This window comes from Sinohyriopsis cumingii, chromosome 3, assembly GCF_028554795.1.
Source record: "Sinohyriopsis cumingii isolate HCF-2022 chromosome 3, ASM2855479v2, whole genome shotgun sequence".
Taxonomy (NCBI): Eukaryota; Metazoa; Mollusca; class Bivalvia; order Unionida; family Unionidae; genus Sinohyriopsis; species Sinohyriopsis cumingii.
Genome location: NC_142963.1, coordinates 88,345,617 through 88,367,788, shown reverse-complemented (window position 1 = coordinate 88,367,788; position 22,172 = coordinate 88,345,617). Strand labels below are relative to the sequence as shown.

At 35.0% G+C, this 22,172-nt stretch overlaps 1 protein-coding gene across 4 annotated transcripts in view; it reads right to left on the bottom strand.

The window, feature by feature from the left end:
* The window catches only part of LOC149803256 (protein bicaudal C homolog 1-like), a 327,843-nt gene that overhangs the window by 55,436 nt on the left and 250,235 nt on the right, over window positions 1-22,172 (bottom strand). For all 4 annotated transcript variants that reach the window (XR_016420163.1, XR_016420164.1, XM_089952905.1 and 1 more), the window contains 3 exons: window positions 14,495-14,641; window positions 10,800-10,946; window positions 9,272-9,355 (listed from right to left, as the gene is read on the bottom strand). Coding sequence is in view for 2 of the 4 variants with exons in the window: in XM_089952905.1 (XP_089809031.1) it covers window positions 9,272-9,355; window positions 10,800-10,946; window positions 14,495-14,641 (378 nt within the window). In the remaining 2 variants the exon portion in view is untranslated. The remainder of the gene's footprint in view (window positions 1-9,271; window positions 9,356-10,799; window positions 10,947-14,494; window positions 14,642-22,172) is intronic.

Below are 22,172 nucleotides of genomic sequence, written 5' to 3'. Positions count from 1 at the left end.
GTATGACAAACATGAAATGAAGAAAGAAAGGATGTATTTGATATTGTTGTATGACAAACATAAAATAAAGAAAGAAAGGATGCATTTGATATTGTTGTATGACAAACATAAAATGAAGAAAGAAAGGATGCATTTGATAATGTTGTATGACAAACATAAAATGAAGAAAGAAAGGATGCATTTGATAATGTTGTATGACAAACATAAAATGAAGAAAGAAAGGATGCATTTGATAATGTTGTATGACAAACATAAAATGAAGAAAGAAAGGATGCATTTGATAATGTTGTATGACAAACATAAAATGAAGAAAGAAAGGATGCATTTGATAATGTTGTAGGACAAACATAAAATGAAGAAAGAAAGGATGCATTTGATAATGTTGTAGGACAAACATAAAATGAAGAAAGAAAGGATGCATTTGATATTGTTGTATGACAAACATAAAATGAAGAAAGAAATGATGCATTTGATAATGTTGTAGGACAAACATAAAATGAAGAAAGAAAGGATGCATTTGATAATGTTGTAGGACAAACATAAAATGAAGAAAGAAAGGATGCATTGGATAATGTTGTAGGACAAACATAAAATGAAGAAATAAAGGAAGTATTTGATAATGTTGTATGACAAACATGAAATGAAGAAAGAAAGGATGTATTTGATAATGTTTTATGACAAACATGAAATGAGGAAAGGTGTATTTGATAATTTTGTATGACAAACATGAAATGAAGAAATAAAGGATGTATTTGATAATGTTGTATGACAAACATGAAATGAAGAAAGAAAGGATGTATTTGATAATGTTTTATGACAAATATGAAATGAGGAAAGGTGTATTTGATAATTTTGTATGACAAACATGAAATGAAGAAATAAAGGATGTATTTGATAATGTTGTATGACAAACATAAAATGAAGAAATAAAGGATGTATTTGATATTGTTGTATGACAAACAAAATGAAGAAAGAAAGGATGCATTTGATAATGTTGTATGACAAACGTAAAATGAAGAAATAAAGGAAGTATTTGATAATGTTTTATGACAAACATGAAATGAAGAAATAAAGGATGTATTTGATAATGTTTTATGACAAACATGAAATGAGGAAAGGTGTATTTGATAATGTTGTAGGACAAACATAAAATGAAGAAATAAAGGAAGTATTTGACAATGTTGTATGACAAACATGAAATGAAGAAAGAAAGGATGTATTTGATAATGTTTTATGACAAACATGAAATGAGGAAAGGTGTATTTGATAATTTTGTATGACAAACATGAAATGAAGAATAAAGGATGTATTTGATAATGTTGTATGACAAACATAAAATGAAGAAAGAAAGGATGCATTTGATAATGTTGTAGGACAAACATAAAATGAAGAAATAAAGGATGTATTTGATAATGTTGTATGACAAACATAAAATGAAGAAATAAAGGATGTATTTGATATTGTTGTATGACAAACAAAATGAAGAAAGAAAGGATGCATTTGATAATGTTGTATGACAAACGTAAAATGAAGAAATAAAGGAAGTATTTGATAATGTTTTATGACAAACATGAAATGAAGAAATAAAGGATGTATTTGATAATGTTTTATGACAAACATGAAATGAGGAAAGGTGTATTTGATAATGTTGTAGGACAAACATAAAATGAAGAAATAAAGGAAGTATTTGACAATGTTGTATGACAAACATGAAATGAAGAAAGAAAGGATGTATTTGATAATGTTTTATGACAAACATGAAATGAGGAAAGGTGTATTTGATAATTTTGTATGACAAACATGAAATGAAGAATAAAGGATGTATTTGATAATGTTGTATGACAAACATAAAATGAAGAAAGAAAGGATGCATTTGATAATGTTGTAGGACAAACATAAAATGAAGAAAGAAAGGATGTATTTGATAATGTTGTATGACAAACATAAAATGAAGAAATAAAGGATGTATTTGATATTGTTGTATGACAAACATGAAATGAAGAAATAAAGGAAGTATTTGATAATGTTGTATGACAAACATAAAATGAAGAAATAAAGGAAGTATTTGATAATGTTGTATGACAAACATGAAATGAAGAAAGAAAGGATGTATTTGATAATGTTGTATGACAAACATAAAATGAAGAAATAAAGGATGCATTTGATAATGTTGTATGACAAACATAAAATGAAGAAATAAAGGATGTATTTGATATTGTTGTATGACAAACATGAAATGAAGAAATAAAGGAAGTATTTGATATTGTTGTATGACAAACATGAAATGAAGAAAGAAAGGATGTATTTGATATTGTTTTATGACAAACATGAAATGAAGAAATAAAGGATGCATTTGATAATGATGTATGACAAACATGAAATGAAGAAAGGATGTATTTGATAATGTTGTATGACAAACATGAAATGAATAAAGAAAGGATGTATTTGATAATGTTGTATGACAAATATGAAGTGAATTGGTAAAAGGTTTATGGAAAAACGAGTTATGATGAATAACTGGACCAAATACTTTAAACCAAACTGCATCCACAAGAAAATTCTTGACCCCTTAACACAGTCGGAGAACCCAAGGGACATGACGGTATTGAACGAGGGGTGTATGTGATGATGTTATATACCAAATATTGAGTAAACAGGTAAAAGGTTTATGGAAATATGAAGAAAAAAATATTACCTAACCAGAGTACTGTGAATAGCATATCAGATGCTCCCCATGTTTAACAGTCCACTGTGTAGGAACTAGCAGTGTATTGTTGACTCTGGTGTGTGTGCGATTTGGATTTTTAATGTAACCTTAACAAAAATTAAGTCATAGAGTTACAATGTCTGCAGTGTGGCAGTTTATAGTGATGGCTAGCAGTGGGACATCATGCTGCAGACATGTAGCATCATGTCCCACCCAGTCACATTATCCTGACACCAGGTCAACCAGTCCTAACTCTAACCTCTTAATGCTGAGCATCAAGCAAGGTAGCTGTTAGTACCATTTTTAAAAGTCTTGTTGACTCTGGTGATTACTGACCAATGGATCTGAATGACCTGGACCTTTGGACAAGATGTATGGTCTTGAACTGAACTTGATGTGCAGAAGACAGTTATTTCTTACATGGTTCTCGCGCTTTTCTGAAGATAAATTTCCAGGTCATTTCCAGGGTTTTTCCAGGAAGAAATTACATTTTTCAAGGCTTACACATGACCATCATTGAATGGAATTATAAAACACTTTAGATTTTAAAAAAATGCTTTTTCTAAATCTAAAGATGCTTCTATTTCAATACCCTCCAAAACTTCTAAGTAAAAAAAGATGATCATGTACAAAACCACAAAATGTATCACACAAAACAAATCTGATTATACACTCTATTCCTAGAAATGGGCAGGTAAGGTCATTACAATGTACAGAATACAAATTCTAACTATGCTGACCTGCATTATGTTGCTATGTGGAAACAACATAATGAACATAAATTGGTTTTGTTTCCTTTCAAACCTTTAATTCTATATAATTATATAACAATGTATATGTTGTTGTTGTTGGGTTTAATGCCATTTTTCAGCACACGATAGGCTATGCATGGCGGCCAGTATTAATGGTGGAGGAAGAACCCGGGAAAACCTCGGGAAGAACCACCGATCCACGAGAAGCTACTGGCAAGCTTTCTCACATACCCACATTGGCCGAATCCTAGTATAACAATGTATATGCATGTTATACAAAGTAACATTTCTTATCACGGTATGAAAAAACAATAAATGCAAAATATTAGAATCTTATCTTTAAGGAAAAAAGTTTCACACTGAATTTATCTGTGCCAATAAAATACCAAACAAGATTTTTCAAACAACTTAAACTCCTTAAGATGATTTGGTCAAAAATCCACCATTTCAAAAACATTTACAAAAGGGTTGATTTAAATGTTGACAGAAGACCTTCAAATTTATAACTGCTGAACAAAATGAACAGAATTTTCTGTAAAATCAACATGTCTTCTTGTAATTCGATAAACCAGTCCCCAAAATTGTATTGATACCAGCTTGTATCATCTTTTAGTTTGATACAAGGGACGACAATTTACCCATTTCTCCGGCGTTCCATTTAAGATCTGAAACCAATGCTTCCAGCCACATGTTACTGTGTAATAGTTTCTCACCAAATTTCAGCTCAGATTCAACATTTTGGACAACAAATTTGGCTTAAAAAGAATAGCAGCCTGTTTTCTAATCCGGATTTCCTCCACATATTCCCATCTCATGGATATTTAGGTTGGGAAGTGGGGTCAGAAAAATTGCATAATGACAATTTGGAATTTGCCATCACTGTGCAGTAGGCCTAGCAGCATATGCTAGTCGCTTACTAGTTGGCCTAGCAAATTTAAACGATGTTCTGTCAACTCATACCTGCATGAAATTGATAGGAAAATTATTTATTTTCTCAGAAATCGCAAGTATTATATTTGTTAAGTCTTTAATCTGCTGACAGTCTAGATGAAACTACAGCATATATGAAACCTAATCCTGTATTCGCCATTCACATTACTAGTCACATGACTTCACAAATCTCAATAGTCACGTGATATCAACAGCACACGTCTTTTTAATGTTGTTGTACAAAATTCAATTATAATAAATGAAAGTCAGATACTTTTTGTAAAAACTAGAAAGAACATATAATTCTCAACATATTTATTTGGAGAACAACGACAAGAAACCTGTCACTGTTGCTGCAATTAGAGGTTTGGACCGAGATAACGAAATCCCAGTCAAGGGGTTACATTATTTGTCTTCCCACGAGGCTTGCCCCAATGCAGATTATTTTTCTCACCCAATATTCTCCTTTAAAGTAAAAAGAACTCTTCACTAGTGTAACATAGTTCATGTCCAAATGTTTACATGTGGCTCATTAATACAAATATGTTAATGAGGGCTGTGGTGTGACATTGCATCCGAAGTACACACTTTATAAGCGTGAGCAAAGAAAAATAACATAAAACATCGCATAGTAATGAGGTATTATCACATTTAATATACGAATGTTGTATGAAATAACCAATAAATAATTTGTATTTATTACAAGAAAATGTTTCATTTTCATTAGTTCCAATTTTGAAAAGTCATATTGTAAATAATGAAATGATACTGAGTACACATCTCAACTGTAGTTATACTTAGTAAGCTGTAAGGAAGAGTGACATGTTGCATTAGATTATTCATGGGTAATTCAAGATCTGTGTCACTATCGTACATAGCTCTCCTTTTCACTGGAGGAGGTGAAACTGTGTAACTGTAATTAATATTGATTGCACAATTACCCCAGTGTAAGAAAGACCCTCCAAATACAGAGCCTAGCAGATAACAATGTGCTGAACTTTCAAGTTCACTGTTTCTATGTAAATTACTTTTTCTGTCTTGGAAATATGGCAAGTGATACCATGAAATTTGCTTATGGATTAATGTGCGGATGGATAAATGATTCCTTCTGGCTGGTAAGTACATTATTTGTCATTAAAGATTTTAGGTATATGTTTGCTGGAAGTGGGCCATAATTTCAGATGCTGAACAAAATTAGAAGAAAGCGAGTGTGACAACACATTTCTGGCTGTTACAAAGTTTCTTGTAGTTGTTGAGAGCGTTGGGATTTTTGTGGCCATTAATGTGTATAGCCTGAGTATCCCTTGATGAAATGAATCTTTGTTGGGATTTTGGACGAAGACAAGGAAATTCCAGTCATGGGGATTTATTATTTGTCTCTCCACGAGGCTATGAAGTATGTAGGCCTACTCTATGCGCTGGATCAGTGTTTTATGTCCATAGTTCATTCCACACAGCATTGAGAAGTCTATCCTATATGTAGCACAGTCACTTTTCAGGTCAGCATCATTAAATGTACCTAACAGTATATAATATGTTTTACATGAAGTATTTAAATTTGGTTAGGTGGCTTTAGCTACATTTAATGACGCTGACCTGAAAATGTACTGAGTTAGGCCTGCACATAGGATAAAACTGACCATGCTGTGTGAAACTAGCAAAATACCAAATGACTTGACATCGTGTGTATGTGTGTGTGTCTCTCTCGAAATGTTTTGTATGGTATGTTCTCAAAGATGGATTGACCTTAAGTTAATGTTTTTTGTTATATATTTCTTGTTGTTATTTGTTTTTAGAACTACGTCAGGCACAGCAGAAGACAACAAGGGTTTCTTTTTTTAAAAGTAGTTCTGAGCACATGGACACCTTGACTGAGATGACTGGTCCGAGATGACTAGACTGAGATAAGAAAACTAAGGTTAGCAAAACAGCTAGATTTCCCTTTTGCATGGGTGAGAAAATAAAACCCTGGCAGTTGTTCTAGGAATAAATATGAACAATTTTGGGGGTTTTCAATTTTGTATTTTTATTAAAACCAGCATGCGACTTTCATTTGATATTCTTAATCTACAACATCTAAAATGGGATGTAAGATATCATATGACTATGGTATCTATGAGGTCATGAATATCTGGTTTGTGAAATTTGTGTATTTGTACGACTACCAATGCAAATGACGAGTACCAGGTCAAAAATTTCATCAATGTCCCAGTTTTATTTTGTCTTTCAGCAGATTAAAGACATAACGAGTTTAATACTCGCAATTTATGAGAAAATAAATAATTTTCATATCGATTTAATGAGGCTCTGACTCGATTTAACAACGTTTAAGTTTGCAAGGCCATCTGGTAAGCGACTACACTTTGCTGACACCTTGTTGGCCTCTTGTGATGCCAGACTGGTTTTCATATATTCTATGTAAGAAAAAATACAGTTCGAGCTCTCTGTGGGGAAGAAAGTCAATTATGTAATTGTTTCCAGCATCAAGTGGTGGCAGAAAGTTCCCGGGTTTTCCCCCACTTACATCAATATTTGCAAAATTCAAAAACTTTTCATGGTCAGGAAAAAATAAGCATTTTTCGACTTTTTCACGATTTTCTGGTAGTGTGGGAACCCTGTTCTTATTATCCATAACATTACTGTTTAGATCCAACAATCTGTATTATTCTTTATTACCCAAAGTGCAAGTCATCAACAAATGTAGTCAACAAACTTACTGAACAAAATTTGTTCTGCAAGATCCATTTTTCTTTCATCTACAATGACCCCAGCTTTATCCTTCTGACCCCTAAACCAATAACCCTCTACCAACTTTTAAGTGCTATCCCTCTATAAACTTTGGATGATATACATGACCTAGAACTGAGGTTATTATGCAAAAACAAATTTTCTTCACTGACTCACAATGACATTGACCCCAAAGTCAACAGGCTTCTTATTTAACCCAACCTGCAAGTCATCCATAAACTTTGGTGAAGGTACAAAGTCAAGAGCAAAATGTCTGTGCAAAAATCAGTTTTCTTCTATTAGTCAGTCACCCTGACATCTGACCGTTTGACCCCAAAATTAACAGCTTCTTCTTTTCTGGAACTGCGTGCCATCCACATATTTTGGTCTGTGAAGCAGAACCAATGCCATTATGCAGAAAATGTGTACTTCTTTCTGTCAGTGACCTTGACCTTGGACATTTTGACCCAAAAACGGATTGGCTTCTTCCTTACACCAAGTGCCAGACATCCCCAAAAGTTTATGAACTGTAGATGTGGAAACTTGTGTTATTGTGCAGAAACAAAATTTGTAATGAATAGATAGATAGACAACATCACAACATATTTCCCTCCACCTTATGGTGAGCTTTTTATCCTAAATGGGTTCTTATATTTCATGCCCACATGACCCCACCCAGGGCAATGAATGGAAACGAGAGAAAGGGAGTATGTTATGACATTATAATACAACTTTTTTGTGAATCACATAAGGGAGCTAAAAGTGCCACACAAAACTGTAACCAAAATTTGACCCCATTATATGTATAATTATAGACCGTATGCCTCATCTATGTGCAGAAACTAGTGGTGCAACTCGTACCGAGAAAAAAGAGAGTATGTGATAATATATTCCGAATATGAAGTGAAATAGTTTAGGGTTACTGAGCTAAAAGTGCTGGAAAAAAAATTTAGCCAATGATGTCCAGTCACTCACAAGCTATCAATTCAAGTACTATATGCCCCCATCTCAAGAACATAACATTTTCAGAATAAGATGAAATTCATACTATTTATCCATGTAATAATAATAATAATAATAATAATTCAAACTATATGTTCAAAAATTCAAGAATTATTTCAAGCAGCATGAGCTAACAATATTATGTAATGAACTTTGGTATCTTTAACTCATTTGGCCCTGGAGGTTTTTGTCGTTTCCGCCTGAAATGCGAACAGGAAAGACATACTGGTGGCTATTTCTGAATACATCATGATAATGATACATTGGCTTTCAACAGATTTTCCATGAGACTAATGTCTAGTTGTATTAGAAACATTGTTTTCCGTTGGTTATTTTGCTTGCATGCATGAGCAGAAGGGTAAAAGTTGGAGTTCTTTTTTTTCTTTCTTTTTTTTGCTTAATGGACCCATCATTTTCATATGGAGATCACTCTTTATTCCAAATGCCCACCTTATCCTAGTTTTTGCAGAGGTTCACCTGCCTGTGCAGTTCAGACCAGTCTACCTTAGATCTGAGGCCAAAACATCTAGAATCCAGACACAAAATCGCGTTCCGACCACGAGCGAATTTTGGGTTGAAAAAGAAACGAGTCCAAAAAATGAGGTTTTTCCCTCTGTATTTTGTAGTGCAACTAGAACTTCCAGATTATTTGGTATCATTGTAGAGCTATATCTGTCTGCTTTTTTGTAATACTACCACCACTTTGGCGTATCTTAAATGACCTTGATGCTGCAGAGCTCAGAAATAGGGTACAGCCTCATCACGCCTACAGGCAGGATTGGGGCCGTATGAGTTAAAGGCATTGGAGTTAAATGTTTCCAGTCTATTTTCAGTCTAAGGCACAACAGGCTTTAAAAATTTCAGGCTTGATTTTAGGATAAAATGAAAAAATATTCAAGGGAAGTAATTCATAACCTTTAGGGTTTCATCTGCTACATGCTAGTTACTTAACTTGGTTTAATGGCCCGAAAGACCATCCTCACCCCATTGTTTTGTTTTCCTTTGTAACAGGGAACTTTCCTTTGTAACAGGGAATTAATTTCTTTTACCTGTATTTTGTTAGGTTTAAGTTGTTATAAGTGAAATAACAGATTTAACTGTTAGTGTAATTTGATTGGCACATATCTGAAAGTTTTGTTTAAACTGAACTCACCTGTAGTCTGTGGTCCACGGAAACTAAGTGGACTATCACAGGGACTTCTGGACGGACTGTTATTACCACTATGAGCACCACCACCTGAAAAAAAATGCACCACTAACACTGAAATTGACTTATATGTGTGGCATCTTGTCAACTGATTTATGTGTGTGGCATCTTGTCAACTGACTTATGCATGTGGTGTCTTGTCAATAACTTTATTTTCTTCCCTACATGGCAATGTAGTTATGGGATTGGGAAGTAAAGTACAAGCTATCACAATGAAAGCAAATTACAAATATACAGACATATTAATCATATATAATAATGAAACTGTATTTCTCAAAAACAACAAAAGTCTGAATTACATGGACTCACTCACTTTCATGAGTATCAAAGTTTAATTTGGTAAAGGTTACCATTTCTTGAGGTAGTTACAGTTACAATTTAGTATACCTTTCCAATGGACTATAACTTTCTTTGATGGGACATTATCATAAATTGGGTCTTTAAATATGTGATTTGTAAAAACCACCCCCCACTTTAGCCTCTCCCCTCTTCTGCCATTATTATCACATAGGTGTGAAATGACATACCTGTGCCACTTATTGATATGATTCATGATACACAGCCTGCAATACGATACATATTGATACACATGAACTTGATGGTCTTTCCATCTTTGGAAGGTAGGTGGTGTCCTCTTATGTACGCTGACATTCTGGTTGTATTTCCAGTATGCAGATGACAGAGAGACATATAGTTATCATATACTTATATGCAATGTTTTTAAACAAATTATCAGTTGTCAGTAAGTTTTATTCAATGTTTTAGGCCATTTAATGGTGGTTCCATTTAACTCACTTTAACCACCAGGCCCTTTGTTTGGCACAGCATGAATGCTTTGAAAACATCTCATTACCAATTTCATGTCTCACTTAAACTTGGAAGACATTACAATGTTATCTTCAAAACAGAAGAAATAATGCAATTTCCTAGTTCAAAGAAAATCTCACCTAGAACAAATCCAGGCATGAGAATGAGGATGAATACCAACAAAATCTATCACACTGTACTTCATGTAGATGCAAAAGACTTCTGCGGCCACTGGTACTTGTATTTGTTAGTGAAAAAGGAAAACTACTGACAACACCCTATCCTATAATTTTTTTAAAAACTTACACAAGGTGATAATATTAAGCGTCTGAAATCAGCCCCATCGCTAATTCAGTGCTAATTTTATTTATTCCATTGGCACCTTCATTCACTGATTAAATATCTCTGCATAAGAAGAGAAATTCCAAATTCGTTCCACATGAACAATTTAAGGAGTGCCTGTGATAATACGTGTTTAAATTTCTTAAATAAAATGGATACAGGCAATCAGTATTTGCAATACCTAGATTTTGGACCTGGTAGGATCCAGTGGTTGCCACTTTTTCCATTTCTGGAATATACAGCATAATGACCCTAACAAATGTTATCTATAATTACTGTAATCAATCTGAGTATAATAGATGGAGACAAATGTAAAACTTATTACCATGCTCAAGGGGTGTGGGTACTTGAATGAAGGCATTATTCTGACTCAGTTCTTTCTGTAGGCCATTGCACTTGGATAACAAATCTATAGAGTTATGGACAGAACAAGTTCCCCCTGGAGGCAAAACCACCATTGGGCTGTAAATACCTAGAGAGAAAAAGCAGTAAATAACTTGCACATCAAACACTGATGATCAACCTACATTTTCAATAACACTTCAATCTTTACTAATTATGACAAGATGGGTACAACTCAAAGCTCTACTTAAAAAGTCGGATCTAGGAACAGAGCAATATACTGAATAGTAGCGCTGATCACGAAATAGCAGATAAGCAGACAGATAAATAACAAGAGTCCCTAAATAGAACTGACACTACACTAGAAATTCCTAAAATACAAAATAAACCGGTTTTTCTGCAATTTTATTATTTTTAACTGCTGACAAATGAAACCATCTTTGATATTCATTAGAAGCTCCAACACATTAAGTTCAGTAATAAATCTTTTCTTTTAGTGTCTAGCAAGTTTGCCAGATAATTCCAAGTATAATACAAAATTCTTTGTCATGGCCTGACCCTAACACTGACATGGATAATTACAGCTGGTCTCAGACAATGTCTGATATACTCACATGCTAAGTTTGGTCAAATTTATAACATGAGCTACTAACAAATGAGTACATCTCAAAAGGCCCAACTCTACAATTTCCTTGCCAGGAACAAGAGAACTTCCATTGGAAAAGTTGGTGAAGATTAGCATTCAGAGGCTTTCACTCTTACAAACGATGACCTGGAATGGTGGAAATCTAAACTATTCAAGTTATTCATTAACAAAAAGGTACATAATAACTTCAGTAAAATGTGATATACCTTATTGAAGATCATGCAGCAGAATGCACAGTTGTCAGGGCTGAACCAGCATGATAATGTGTAACACTTGAAATGAAGTTCAATTAAGCCATTATCATTATCAGGCCAGGCTGAAATCCAACAACGCTTAGTAAAGTTATGCTACTAAAACCCGAGTCAGAAGGACAGGCAAATAAGGGCTATAACTCCTGTAAATGACGTTGTAGAATGCCAGAAATCAAACTCGTTCAATGCCTCATCAACACAAAGCCTTGTACAATATTTCATTAAATTCCCCAAATTTTGGTGAACTTATCCTGCTGAAACCAAATTAAAGGGACAACCAATCATGGGACCATAAAGAGGCTAAACCCATAAAAAGCACATGCTAGTCTACGAGAAAATTGTTTATACCAATAATAATATTTTCAACTGAGTTTTAGCTATACTGGCTACAAGCAACATGCCATGTGAAGATATGAAGTTACCATATTTTCCATATGTCTTTGGACAAAGTTGTGAATTAACATCTGGAATACAAGGATGGATAGATGGAGAAGGAAATGACAGAAAAAATATAAAAGAAATGGAATGAAATAATTGATTTGCAAGGAAATAAAGACAGATGTAAACAAGAGTCCCTCAAAGGGTCTGATACTCTACTAGCTGAAAAGAATATCTAGGAATTCAAGACAAGACCGTTTCTTTCTTTTAACAGTCAAATGTGAAACCATCTTTGATATTTCTCAGCAAAAATAACATTTTCAAATCAGAACCAACAAGGCATCATAAGAAGACTTCCAGTGGAAATCCCAGGTTAATATGAATTTCCATTTTGGAGAAACTAGATAGATGATATGGTGGCCAAACTCGATATCAGATTGGCAACATTTCTATAAGTACCAACTAGACATCATAAGAAGTCATTTGGGGAAATAGCATGATGTCAATATGACCAGTCATCAAGAAGAAGTAGTGATAACAAGATTTTCGAAATGACCATTGTGGCAGTCATATTAGATTTCAGACTGACACCACCAAACTTGTAAGAAGCCTTTCAGTGCTGATATAACCATCCAATCAGGAGAAATAGTGATAACAAGACCCTGACCTCTGAACATTTGACCCAAAATGGATAGACTTCTTACCCTAAATACAAACCATCCATGAAACTTTGGTTAAGGTATATCATGCAGCACTAATGTTATTGTGTGGAAACCATTATTTTATTTTTTTAGTCCCAATGACCTTGACCTTTGATCATTTAAATCCAGAATTATTTGGGATTTTTCCTTACATCAAATGCAAGCAATCAACAAAGTTTGGTCACAGTAGATCATGGAGAAAACCAGTTATTTTCTAGGATATCTAGGAATTCAAGAAAAGACCGTTTCTTTCTTTTTCTTTCATCAAAACATCATTATTCTTCTTTCAGACAGAGTGACTGCGACATTCAACCATGATCCCCAAACTGAGAGGGTTTTCCCTACCAAAAGTGCAAGCCATCTGCAAAGTTTCGTGACAGTACAAATAAGTAAACCTGACCTTAAAAGCCCTTAAATTAATAAGGATCTTCGTTATCTCAAATGCAAACTATCCACAAAGTTTGGTAAATCAGGACTTGAAGTTACTGCTAATCTACTATCTATCCTGTGGTTAGTGATCTTGCAGATGGATCACTAAAACCCAGCTGTCACTCATCAATTGAAGCAGTGAAAATTACTGGCAGTCACTATCACAACAGTTAAGATGTGGTCTTGAGTTGGCTTTAATGGCTAATTGATCCACTCGCTGTGTTAACTTAGTACATAACAACCTCCTGCTCTTGATGAGGGACAAGAAATGCTTACGGAGCAAATGGACATGGGTTAAACCATACTCATCCACTCATGAAGTAAAGAAGTGTGATCACTGTCAAAACATTCTCTGCACATGTACTGCCCCAAAACACTGATTTAACTCCTTATAATGGTGGGGTCTTAGGTTATTTCTGACCAATTGGAAAAGGCTGCACTTGCTGACTCAACGAATAATCCAGAATTTTACCAGAAAATGTCATTTAATATTTATATCATTGTTGATCAACATTCAATGCATTGTATGGTGACAAGTGTAAACATGTATAAGTATTTGCAAGCTGCACAGCTGCCATCAAAACTGTAAAATTTAGATGATGACAGTAGGGAGTGCAATCACAAATATCAACAGAAGAGAAAAAAAATAAAAGAAATGCTGGGAAAATGAACATAAATGGCTGAAGTATGATCCAGGTGAGGCTGTAACATTGTTACTGAGAAATATGAAAGTGTGTTCGCTACCTTATCCACGAGTCTTATTGAAGAACAGTTGTTACTGCTTTGAGTTGATGCTAATGAATAATAAATGCTTAATTAGAACTTAACTGACTTCTGTTTGATTTTAGCACAATCAGTGAAATTTAGGCAGGATCAATACAAAATTCCTTTTGGTGATCCAATGGGTTAGTGAGAAAAGGTAATTCTGAACCCTGCAAATGCAGCTGGCAGAGAAATCAAGACCCGTTTCCCTTTTTTTCAGTCACAGTGACCTAGAACTTAGATTTTTATTTGGGCCTGAAAGTGATAGGGTTTGTGGACATTCAAACTCTTAAGAGCCAAAAACATTTGGTTTTTTCCTTAGTGAAAGTGCATGCCATCCTCAAAGTTTGCCAACTGTAGATGGTGGGAAATGAAAGTAATTGTGCACAAACCCAATTTATAATGGATGAACATCATAATATAATGCACTCTGCCTTTTGCAATATATAAGAAAGAAAATAAAGGAGGAAGGAAGGGAAGAAAATGATATTAACAGCTAAGAAATACCTACCTGGAGGTGGTGAGACCCAGTGATTGGGACTGCTTGAGCAGGGACTTGTGTGGGGACTACTAACTATGGACGAACTGGTATGACCATTGACTAACAAAACAGGACTACTGGATGTATTGATGCTAAGAAGACTCTGGTTAAAGAAACCTGAAACAAAAAGTTGACTGTCTTCAATCGAAAATTTGATTAAAAATGTTTTGTCCTGCAGAGATACTCCCCGACTTTATCACAAAGGGGATTTCAACTCTTGTCACAAAAATAAAGATTAGTAGAACAAAGATGAGGGAGTGGAGGAAATGGCCACATCCAATATTTACGTAAATCTTCAATATCCATCTTTTTCTTCAAGATCCACCTTGTAAGACCCTTACTGAAATCAAAATCATTAAAAGGCTGTATAAGCATTAATCTGTTCATTGTTTCTCAGCTTAATCTGTTTCTTATCTATGTATGATTACTGTTCTGTACAGAGCACCCCCTTTGATGCATCACAGGTATTGTGCTTTGGATATTTCTGCTCCAAAATAAGATTCTTCACTAACATAAGCTTTGCCCAAGTTTCATTTTCTTGAATTAGTACTCTACTGACTACTATGCCAGATTTATTTATCTCAGCATCTTTTTTTTGCATATACATGTACGTGAAATTAGTTGTTAAGTGGTAACTTTACATCAGTGTGTAATATATACACTTTGTGAAAATAAACAACTGAAAATTTAATTAAATGAAGACAAAAGACAAAACCAGTCTGAAAAAAACTTGTATACTGACAACTTAAGTTTGAGTTACCATTGTGCTATACTGTATAATCCACTGTCAACCAAGAGGCCAGCAGCACGTGGCTGCATATACATAAACTGGACTATATGTTGGGCTGCCTGAGACAACAAAGATAAACTATATGAGGCTGCCAAGGGAAAGAGGTTACCCAATGGGAAATGAAACAAAGTGTCACCAAGTTTTGAATTAATTAAGCATAAAACTTGTACTTTTGTAAAATACTCACAATTCCAGGATAGAATAATGCATGTAATTAAGATTACCCAAAGCATGTTCAATACATTAAATTAAAATGGAATTTAATTAAAATGTAAGGTTTTTAAAATTAGATTCTTTTAGCAAAACAGGCAGAGATGGGGGATAATAATAGTTATGAATTTTATGCAAGCTTCTGTTTTAGCTTTGACAGCTGTTCTCTCTGTATGAGATGCTGCAACTTATCCAAATGTCCCTGTCCTTCTTCCAATATTGCCAATGAGCCTGACTGAGCAAAAAATCTGGTCAAACCATTACACATTGAAAATGCCTCTCTGCAAGAAACACATGGAAAAGGCATTGTTTCAGACTCATCAACAGCATCGCTCTCCAGTAAGTTGTCTTCTTTTCCTTCTGTTAAAACGAATTTCATTTTGACAGAAGCAATAATATTGTCGTCTACTAGACCTGCTTGGCACTTCTGTGGCATCTGTTTCAACAGCCATCCGAACGAACTCATTTTTTTGAATTCCAATAGCTTTATATAAACCTTATTCATCAAGACTATACAGAATATCAGATGGGGAAAATCCGTGAAATTCATCACTTTCGGGAAAGAATGCACTAATCCTCAAGCTTTCCTCAGATTGTAAAGAGCCCCAAGCAAAGCTTCCTTAAATTCTTCTTGATGATCAACCGCTGCCAGCTTTTTGTGGACAAGACGTTTTCGATAGTTCAGTTTTAGGTTCTGGATGATTCCTTGATACACGAGTTGCATGAGTGATGTGGTATTAGGTGAGAGAAAATTAGCTGGACATGTTGGAGATTGTCCACTTCTGGATGCACTAAACAATTATTCACATGCAAGGTAATTTTTCTTCCTTGTACTTTCATCTTTCAGCCGAGTTTCCTTATCCACTCCATAAAAATATCTGACGTCATCCAAGCTTTCATGTTTGCATAGTAATCCACAGGAAGGAGGTGTACATTTTAAAAACAGCAAGGTCTCAGACTTGCCAATAACAAGAAGTGGCATTTTGTCATTGCCAGTCTGGATGTGACCAGAACTGAGATGCAGTCTTTCAGCTGCTTCCCACCAGTGCATAGTTGCTCTTTGATGCAGTAAGTCTTGTATGGAGTGCACTTAAAAAATAAAACTGTTTTATGATTCTGAATGATATCTTTAAGTTTGGTTTTCTATGTTTCAAGCTGTGATGTGTCTGCTGACTTAGATTCTCCACAAATCCTTCTGTAAGCAATGTTGTGATGAACTTTAAAGCAATAGAACCAACTGCTTGTGGCAGTGAAGTTCTCCACACCAAGTTTTTTTAATCATGTCACGATCTATAGGGACGGTAGAATTTGCATTATGTATTTCATGAAACCATTTTGCTGGGGCCTCTTCCATATCTTCAAATTTAGCAGTCTTCTGCAACTTCCTATCAGAAGCACAGTTGCCTTTGATATAGTCTTTTATTACTGACTCTGCAGCTTTCAGTTATCCAGACAGTGTTGTGTTTCAGTGAAAATTTGTCACACACATCTTTGCAAGATGCCCCACCTTCATTTTCCTTCACAGTCTGATATTTAGTTTCAAGAGACTATAAATTTAATTGGCTTTATAAGCCATCTCTGTTAACCATCGTAAGCATAAAGTTACCTTTTACCAGCAGAAAATGAAACTTACATGACACAATTAATTTGTCCCAATCTCCAATAACCTTCAAAACGGCAACAATCGATCAGATTTCACTGCCTTTATACAAATTTGATACTGACTTCATTTAATGAAGGGTGCATTGTTTTTATAAAAGATTTTAGCTATCTTTTTTCATGAAGGTACTTCATTATTATAAAAGATTGTAACTGACTTGTTTTGATGAAGGTTGCAATGTCCTATAAAGACTGCAGCTGACTTATTTAGATGAAGGGTGCAATGTTTTTATATAAGATTGTACCTGGCTTGTTTTTATAATAGGTGCAATGTTTTTATAAAAGACTGTATCTATAATAGGTGCACATGCTATGTATTGAAGTCATAGCGAAAACAAACTTCAGAAGACCAAACACATACCCTCTGCAATGGCTGAATTAAAGCCTGGGGAAACATCATATAACTGCTGCCTTTTTGAGACAAAGAAGAAGAAAACAGAGAATTTGTTCATGCTGCTACTGAGAGCTTGTGTTGACATGTACAGTTATTTTTTTATCTTGAGGTTGACGTAAGCATAACATATTTGGTAGTAATAATAGACCATGGGACTGAAACTATGAATATTTGTAAGACACGAAGATTCAATGTAAGTGATGTCGACATAAGTGGGTAGTACTCTATTTAGGATTTTAAGTTCATTAATGGCATAGTCTACTTGTTTAAACAGAGATATTTTGATCAAATGAATATCTTTACCTTTTAGTTTCATTTTTAGATTCTTATTTATTAGATTTATCATAACCTTTATTGTAGGGCTATATGGTTTTGTAGCAAATGATCCTATAGGGCTAAATTGTGATGAGAAAATAAATGAAAAATGCACCCTACTTTTAAAAACTCTATTTTAATTTGGCTTATTTACTTGTGTTTTCTACATTTAATTTTGAAAGGAAAATGCTGACATGAGGGGTTGACCAGCATGCTCTGCTTTTGTCCATCTAGCATGTACATCAAATTTCTATTTAATGACATTAACATTTTCCCAGCTCCTATGATTTGATATTCATCATAACTATAAAAACTACCTTCATTACTATTATCAGCCAGCTTAATTAAATAGTCATCTAAACGTGAACAATGCTAGGAATTGGCCATTATGGTCTTCTACGTAAACCATATTTTAATTGTACATTTGTAAAACTTCCTTGATGCAAGGTTTAAACTTTGACACAATGCATGTTACAGTGCCAAATGTACCAATCAAATTTAGTTTAACAACCATTTATGCCAAGCCACTGAAACATGATAAGTAAACAGTTATGACGTGAAAGCACATTTTATAAGTAAATTATATTTCGCTGAGAATACTTACCCAATCACACTGCATTAGGAATATTTGATTCCTACCTCACAAACCCAGCCCTACTAAAGGACGAAAATCATCTCATTGTCTATTTTAAAATAGAAAAGGGACAGTAACTCTTGCACATTATTTCCCCTTGATACCACCAGGTGTCACCAGTTTTTAGCTGAACGAGACATTAATGCGGATGCTCACATGGTGGGGTGCTTGAGAGGGTTTTTAAGTAATGTGTTTGGGTAAGTATTCTTCTGAGAAGCAGAATTTACTTCAAAAATTTGCTTTCTCCTTCAAATACATTCCCCAATCACATTACGTAAGAAAAAAAAGTAATAGGAGGAAGGGATGCTGAGCATCCTGCCTCGACCTCTGGTATCCTTCTGGAGATGAGTAGCTGGATTCCCCAAATGAAAGAGAACCCATTCTCCTAATGACCTAAGCAACACAGCCTAGATCCCTTGAGTTGAGACTCATATATATAAATATCTATATATAATAGCTGAGCAGATGAAGTTGAGATCTTCGCACCTACCAAAATTTTCGCTGGCAAATCCTGTGAGCTAATGGGATGTGTTGATTGGTCTAGTTGGGTCTGGTGGCCGTCTGTGCTAATGACACCGGCCCTACCAGATCCAATGTTTGTCTCTGTGACGCTAAATCTCTGAGGTAAAAACTCAAGAAGGTTGACTCTACATGCCAGCCAACAACTTCTCAAAACATTGCATTTAAAAGCGAGGCTTGCAGAAATGGCTCTAATCTCGTGAGCTGTAATCCTCCTGAGGCAACTCTGATCTTGAGATATCTCAGAGTACACCAAGCATATAACCCACTAAAAGCACGAAGCAAGGGCTTGAGGGGTGATGTCTTGTTTTCTGACCTGGAAAGAGAGGAAGTGATATTTGTGCATGTCACAACTTGTATGTTCCAAGTAGTGCTTGAGGGCACAGATGTGAGGCTACTCTGATCTGGTGAGATGTCAGAGTACACCAAGTATATCATCACCTTCAGCCAGTAATAAAGGGAGTGAAGCATGATATCCTGATTTCTGTCTCACAGAAATTGCTCAAAACTTTGGAGCAGTAAGCCACCTGAGAAGAGATACAGACAGGATCTTGCATGGCTGCCTCTCTAGATGTGTCTGTGGACTACAGAAAAGAGAGGATGAATGATGGCTCGTTGGCTACCTATGGATGGCAACTGATTCCTGGGATGGCTGGACCTCTGATAATGTCAAGGCGACTGCTGGTGATGGCACAGCAGAATTATTATTATTTTTTGGGGTTCAGCTGATCTATTGTAAATCCCATCCACCCTGACGTAACAGCCCAAAGGCCATGCTGACATATGTGGAGGCTTATCCCATCTTGGTTGCCTACAATTGGGGAATATTCCCCCTAATGTTTTGCTCAGATTGAAGAGAATGCTGCTTCAACTGCTGTACCAACTGACGCATCTTATCCAGCAATGGATGGTCCTATACTGTAACTTCACCATCCCCTGATGTAATGGTATGTGTTGGTTTTGTGCAAGGAACTTTAGCTGGGGGGAAATCCAGTGGCCCCCAGAAGGCTTGCCACTGAGGCTGATTTGCGGTGGGGACTAAGGATGTCAGAGGTATCTTGCAGTGAACTTGACCATCTCTCGTCCCCTTTTGTTGCTTTCTTAAGTACAGCAGTGCATGAGATTTCCAACCAAACACTAAATATTTAGCTCCTTCCCTTCAATACCAAACAGGGCGATCTTTGTATAGCATGCATGTCATGTGTGAAGTAAATATTCCTCCTGAAATGACACCAGATGAGAGAAAACAAAGCATACATTAGCAAATTAGTATCTGACCAACTAGCTAATAACATAAATCATCTAACTTGGCAGCCCATACTACATATTATAGACACTGTATATCAGAAACAATGTATACATAACAAAGCAGGAGTCATGGTGGACTTCGATGCTTTGAAACTGCATATAGATCAATTAAATAAATATGCTGCGGAAATGACACAAAAGACACAAACTAAAGCAGAATCTAGTAAAGGGTTGAAATTACTAGGTCACGAAAACACTGCCATAACAAACAGATCCGTAAATGTGTCATACAATAAACGTTTGTCCTATATTAAGCTTAGGCACAATGCATAGTTAATTGAGAAGGCACAATGTGTACATACAATAAACCTAACCAGTCATGGTAGGTTACCATGCTCTGATACAAGAAACACACCGAAGTAGAAACTAGTAACATGTTGAAATTACCAGGTCACTGAAACAAAACACTTTCATAACCACATGTTATAGACACCATGTAACAGAAACCATGTATACATAACATAAACAAAACGGGAGTCATGGTAAACTTCCATACTGTGAAGTGTCCTTCTTATGTTACATGTTTATTCTCTAATAAACAGAAACAAAAGACAGTGAAAACAGCAAACTTTGAAAAATATAACAAATAATTTATTTCCTTGGAAAAACACTAAAAATGAAGAAGAAAAAAAACTTAGTTTTAAGAATCAAATCCAAAAATAATCCAAGAATAATCCACACATTAAATTTTATAAGTCCTAGTAATGAAATGTTCTAATGAATTCAAGTCCCTATGAAAAATCCCAAATGGAAGGCGATGACGTATACAGTAACCTTTATATATGGATGTGTCTACAGTTCTTTGTTATTCGTCAGACAATAATATTCCAGTGTTTGAATTTCCGAATAAAATTTAAATATCTCTGTCCAAGAATTCTGTTTGAGCACTCAAATATTTCCAAGAGAAAGAATTAATCTTTTAGAATCCAAATAATTTGAATAAATATTAAAATATAGCTCCAAAATGGTCACTAATGGCACTCTTAAACAAACAGGAGATCTCAGGATCTTTTTCCTGTTCGATGACAAGTGATTGTTGTTTGTCACCCTGATTAGAATAAAGAGAATGAGTAGTTAAAAGAGGATCACTGTGATCAATACCCTTTGATTCATCCAAAAAAGGAAAGTGACCTCATCAAAAGCCTGACCAATACATGTGTCAGCTAAAGGAATACTTTCCTTATCAACATCATTCTCAAGAGCTTTCTCTGCCATAGTCTAATAACTGCACAAGCTGGGAATAAATCAGGGAATTCTTTTTCGGTTGGATCAGACGTTCTGATCCAAACAAGGCTTGTCAGTTGCAAGTGCATTAACCACAACCTTGTCTCCAGCTAGGTTGTTGCCAAGTAATAAATGAATGCCCTCAACAGGTAAAACAGACTGTTCTGATTGTCACTGGTCCTGAGACTAAGTCTGATGACAAATTTACACAATGGAGAGAAATATTAACAAAGCCACACTCTACTCCCTGAATAAGAACACTCTCATTAGAAGAAGACTTCTCAGAAAAAGGCAAAGTACCTGACCATAAAAGACTCTGAGAAGTTCCTGTGTCCCTTAAAATTTTAATAGGGATAGGATTGGCAAAATCACCCAAGAGTGATACAGAACCCTTCGATATGAATAGTTCATAATTACCCATAATAAGATCAGACTGGGGTTTATAAGACCCAACAAATGTATTGCTTTCAATACATGACCATGACCTTGACCTCTTTGAAATAAGAGCATTTGGAATAGGTCTGTCTTGATTCTGATGCCTATGTTTTTCAATTTGTAGCAATCAGAAATAATGTGTCCTTTCTTCTTGCAATAG